The following is a 5,465-nucleotide window of genomic DNA, read 5'->3' as shown; positions in this document are numbered from 1 at the left end:
ATGTAAGTAAACCCGGAGTGGTTGGATCCTGATGTAATGTTATTACAGCAGGTCCCCTTACAAAAAATTTTAGACCGTACATTGAATGTAAAATCAAAACATTGAAGAATTTCAATTGCGATGAATTTGATTTTTGTTTTGAATAAAAAACATATTGTTACATTAGTTATACTGAATTCTACATATTTATGATTTTTGGAATTATAGGCCCTCGAAGGGAATACAGCGAGGTCTGTTGTGTGCCTGTAAATACTCTAATATGACCTAAATCTCCCTTCAATCACTGTTTCATACTTAAACTTTCTAATAAATTATAATTCTTTGAGGCCAAGATTAACCCAGATGGCAAGATATTTTGGGAGAATGACATATATGATTAAAAAACACACACCTCATTTTCTTCTGAGTTTTTTATATATTTATTTTCAAATTGCACAACTTGCAAACACACAATTGGACATCAAATAATTAAGTACACCATCCTCATTTTACCTTTTATATATATATATATATATATATATATATATAGAACCAATCACTCCCCACATAGTTCCATATCCTTCAAACTCTCTCCCACCTCGTCTTCTCCCTCTCTCACTCTCTCTCTCTCTCTCTCTCTCTAAATGGGTGCTCTTGATTCTCTCGCGGACTATCTCTCAGAATTGTTCACTGAAGCCAAAAGGTCCAAGAAACGCAAACCCATGCAGGTACTTCTTCTTCTTCTTTGGGAATTTATTTTACGTACATATTTTGTCTTCTTATTTTAGCAGCTTAATCATTAATGATCGATGTTGGAAACCATTTTGTTAAACTTTGTCCAGACAGTTGAAATTAAAGTGAAAATGGACTGCGATGGCTGTGAAAGGAGAGTTAGACATGCTGTTTCCAGCATCAAAGGTTCACATCTTCTAAAGCTTTACACCTTCTTCCTCTTCTTTCTTTCCTTTTAATTTCTTTTTTTATGTGGGGTTTACCGTTTACGTATCCATGATATACTCTATATATCATTCACTTTGTTGACATAATTGCTCATAAAACTGTCAAAATTATAAATTTCACGTAAGTCTGACATAACTTAGTCGAGTGATTTATAAACAAAGCTCAGTCTCTCTCACTTCAACAACGTATTTTATGGGCTCAAGTGTCATTAAGTGAGACAGAGCTGATAAACAAGTTATTGCAGGCTCAGGCCTAAAGAGGATAATATTGTTAAAGTGTTTGGGCTGAGAATTTTGGCATGCATGATGGGGCGAAGTCTCAATTCAATTGGACGGACATCCACCTGTTCATTTGTTGGGTCTTATATAACCCAACCCATAAGTACGAAAAATTGTTATGACTTATAACATCCCACATCGGTTAGGCCTTTACTTTGGACCTAAGTACCAAAATGTGATGGTCCCAAAAAAAAATAAATTCGTGCGAGTCGCTATATTTATGAAAATTGATAAATCTAAAGCAGACGATCTCATTGATTGTGGGTGCGCTTGGATTTTCAAAAAAAAAAAACACATCACATCCACATATATAAAATCATTAAACAAAAATACAACTAAAACCCACAAGTCACAGCTTATCAAAAAAAAACCCATAAGTCACAACCAAACTATACCCTTAATTTCATTAACCAACTTTTTGTCTAATTTATGTGTTGAATAGGTGCGAAATCAGTGGAAGTGAACAGAAAACAAAGCAGAGTAACAGTTAGCGGATACGTGGAGCCAAACAAGGTGTTAAAGAAAGTGAGGAGCACAGGGAAGAGAGCTGAGTTCTGGCCTTACGTGCCTTACAACTTGGTTGCATATCCATATGTTGCTCAAGCTTACGATAAAAAGGCACCCTCTGGTTATGTTAAGAATGTTGTCCAAGCCCTACCAAATCCCAATGCACCAGAAGAGAAGCTCACTACTCTTTTTAGTGATGAAAACCCTAATGCATGTTCAATTATGTAGAAGCTATAGATCTACCATATAAGAACCTTTTTTGTGGATTAATTCGGAATTATTAGATTTATTTGAGACATTTTGTACTGTGAGTAATTAGGCGTGTATGTTAATCACTCGGGTGATACCCTAGTTGTGAATTTTAATAAGTTCAAAATGTATGAACTCAGTAGGTCTTCATGAGTTCAATTTTCATTAGGAGCAACACCCTCTTGGCATTACACTGGTTGTTGGCTTAACTGACCCTATTATCAGGCGGGAAGTTTCTTTATGCACAGGTCCGATATGACCTGAGTCAAAATTTATCTCGGATGTCCAAATGACAAATTTGTGTGGTGTGATTTTCGATTATAAAAAAAATGTTTGTCAAAAATTATTTTATACATATTATTTTGATAGTAAGGGTGTATTGGTTTAGCTTATTATAACATTATTAATTGTTTTTTTAATGAATTTAATCGAACACATGGTGTATGTCACCTTATCTTTCCCAATCATGTAAAATCAGGGATTACAAGGAAATAGACAAGTATGAACTAGAAAGTATACAAGTCCTTTGAAACTATTTTATACGCATATATTATTGTATGTTTCAACTCACTTTCATGCATGTTTGCTGTCAAAGATGATTAATTTAGAATTATTTTGGTGACCCATAAAAGAATTAATGTTATCATGTAATTAATCCTTCTCCCATAGTGTTTCTAACAACCAACCATTCTATAGGTGTCTGTATATATTATATTTAATATATATATATGTGTGTGTGTGTGGATTGATTTAATAATCCATGAATCCTAAATTTTCTCCCACTTTTGGTGAAGCCAAATTCATTACTTAAATGGTGTTCAGTATTCACCATCAAGATTCAAGATACATGGTTGCACGCTGAAATTTATCTTAAATTATTTTTCTAACTCTCCAAATTATTAAAATCAGAAAAAAAAAAAAATTTTGGGCTATTGAAATTAAAATTTCCAATGTTTGGGACCTATATATATATATATATATATATAGAGTTTTTCTCCTATGTGGACCACAGCCAGCCATTAGATCTCTTTGACCCATCCTTCTAAAGCCATATTATTCACCCAACGTCATTTTTCTCCTGAGCAAGAATACTAAAACCAGCCTCTCTAGCATAGTCATTGTAAAAGGTATGAGCTTCCTCAATTGATTCAAATTCTTGATCAAGTTTTGGAATTTTTTCAACCCTTACTTGGGGAATGTAATTCAAATCATTGGAAGAAGAAGAACTGAAATTCATCTCCTGTTTCAAACACATATAATTATTAGACCAAAAAAATTGTTCACCTCTGCTCATCTTAAATTCACCATTAATCAGATTACAAAAAAATTTAATTTTTGGAAGAAGAGTTGAAGAATTAAAACCTCAAACTCTATCTATGTTTGTCCTATCTCCATTTCTGTCTCTGCTTGTTCCATATCTGACAAATCATCCATTTCCTTTGTGGTTTATATTTCAAGGCCTGCAATGCGATAGAACAAAAAATAAAAAAAAAATCGAACAAAAAATCAAAAAAATTTAGGGCCCTTGTCATGATGATGCAAGAATGCTTCTTACCCTAGATAAGAAAATCTCACGCGCGTATCTTTGAGGGTGAAGCTATTCTTCGCAGGACGAACAGATGTGGGCTCCTGAATGAAAGTCAAACAAGCTTGATTATGTATTGGCCCTTACTATTGAGAGCTTCCTTGAGCGCCGCCTTCAAACACTTGTGTACCAGGGATGATTAATATGAGAAGCCGAAGCAGAAATCCCACATACATGTACCAGGGATGAAGTGTCTGTTGTCGAAGGAGACTCGCGATCTAGAATTAGAACGAAGGATGGGTCAAAGAGATCCAATGGTGGTATTAGAAGGATGGGTCAAAGAGATCCAATGACTGACTGTGGTCCACAAATTTGGTCCACAAATGTGGTCCATATTGGAGAAAAACTCTATATATATATATATATATATATATAATTGATCTTCCATTGACGTTGATGGTAAGAAACTCTCCGATTGTCAAAAAATAAAATCCATGGCTATGTGGATGTTCGCCAACGTGTACCGGAGCTGACGCACTTGGTGGGCCTGTTCCATAATAATTCATTAAGTACGTAGGGTTCACAGATTAGATATTTTATTATTTAATTTAAATCAGGCCCCCACAAGGAGTCTTCAGATGAGTTTGATGTAACTTTCAACGGCCCCAATAATTGATTCAAAGAAAATAACATACATAAATAGAGTACCTCCCCCAATTAACCATGAGCTTTCATCCATATAAATCATGGATATATGAATCGTCTCACTCTCTGCACATACCTAGTTGATAAATCGTAGAATATTAATGTGCAGAGTTGAACTTGAGCCACTTAACTAGAAGAATGTTAATTACAAATTTACGAGATATAATGGTAACGAGAATGGTTGATGAACTAACACAATAATGTTAGAAGTAGCCAAATCATGCCAACAAAATCATATAGTAATATTGAATAACAATATTTTACATATATATATTACAAAGAACCTACACTAATCCAAGTTGTGTACCATAACTTGGAATGTTAGAAGTAGACAGATCATCTTAAGAGATAGAGCGGATGAACTTCAATTTATTATTCCAAACATGAAGCCAATGATGAAGGTACTTGAGTAACGATCCAAGGTACAATTTCAACTGGTTGTGGACTTTTTCTCCATACTAATTAACACAATTCAAAATTTTAATTACCAAAATAACATAATTTTTTTTTTACCAATATAACATATTACGCTCCTATCAATAGCACATTCAACTTAAAATAATGGACCAGTGACACATTCTAATTTAAGTTTTGAATGTGCTACTGGCACTGCACGTTTAATTGTTTTAAGGTGAGATGCTCTATTGACGATGGTGTATTATGTCATATTGGTAAAAAATATATATGTTATTTTGGTAATTAAATTTTGAATTGTGTTAGTATGGAAAAAAGTCTTGGTTGTTTTTTTTTATTTTTAAATCTGACAATAGAAGCACACACATGTATCTCTCCAATTCACACACACATGCAATTCATACACTCATAAATCACACAAATGCACATATAAATGCTACCCACATGGATTGAACACTTGATCATAAGGTAAAAATAAAAGAATGAATGATGATAACCAACTAGGCTGACATCCGACTTGTAAAAGTCTTGGTTCTTGCGTGATAATAACAGGCAAGAGTAAAATAGACTTGACAATTGGCTTTTGTCATTTCCTAAAGTACAGTTGAGCCTACAAAGACTAAATCCCAATCATGGAATTTGAATCCTAATGGAATTATTTTATTGCATGGCAATCATTTGCAGAGGAACACAATAATTTCTGGTCTTCCTAAGGACAACACTGGTTTAGTGGTTTGGTCATGGATCAAAACTTTGCTTCCGCCTTGTAAAGTATGGGCTTGGAATTGGACTATTGTTTTCTTAGCACAAACTGTATTGGGCTAAGTGGGCATTGAAACTGGGCCGGA

General features: G+C 34.1%; 1 protein-coding gene across 1 annotated transcript; it reads left to right on the top strand.

The window, feature by feature from the left end:
- The first annotated feature begins 541 nt into the window (after positions 1-541).
- LOC119990619 (heavy metal-associated isoprenylated plant protein 20-like) lies at positions 542-2,214 on the top strand. Its single transcript, XM_038836622.1, has 3 exons — positions 542-707; positions 822-897; positions 1,660-2,214. The coding sequence occupies exons 1-3, from the start codon at positions 624-626 to the stop codon at positions 1,950-1,952; spliced, it is 453 nt and encodes a 150-aa protein (XP_038692550.1). The 5' UTR covers positions 542-623; the 3' UTR covers positions 1,953-2,214.
- The last annotated feature ends 3,251 nt before the right edge of the window (positions 2,215-5,465 follow it).

Source organism: Tripterygium wilfordii, chromosome 22 (genome assembly GCF_013401445.1).
Source record: "Tripterygium wilfordii isolate XIE 37 chromosome 22, ASM1340144v1, whole genome shotgun sequence".
Lineage (NCBI taxonomy): Eukaryota > Viridiplantae > Streptophyta > Magnoliopsida > Celastrales > Celastraceae > Tripterygium > Tripterygium wilfordii.
This window is presented reverse-complemented; position numbering and strand designations above follow the sequence as displayed.

Coding starts and splice junctions, on each gene's coding strand:
- LOC119990619 (XM_038836622.1), top strand. CDS start 624: ATGGGTGCTCTTGATTCTCTCGCGGACTATCTCTCAGAATTGTTCACT. Junction 708..821: donor AGAAACGCAAACCCATGCAG/GTACTTCTTCTT, acceptor AACTTTGTCCAG/ACAGTTGAAATTAAAGTGAA. Junction 898..1,659: donor TGCTGTTTCCAGCATCAAAG/GTTCACATCTTC, acceptor TGTGTTGAATAG/GTGCGAAATCAGTGGAAGTG.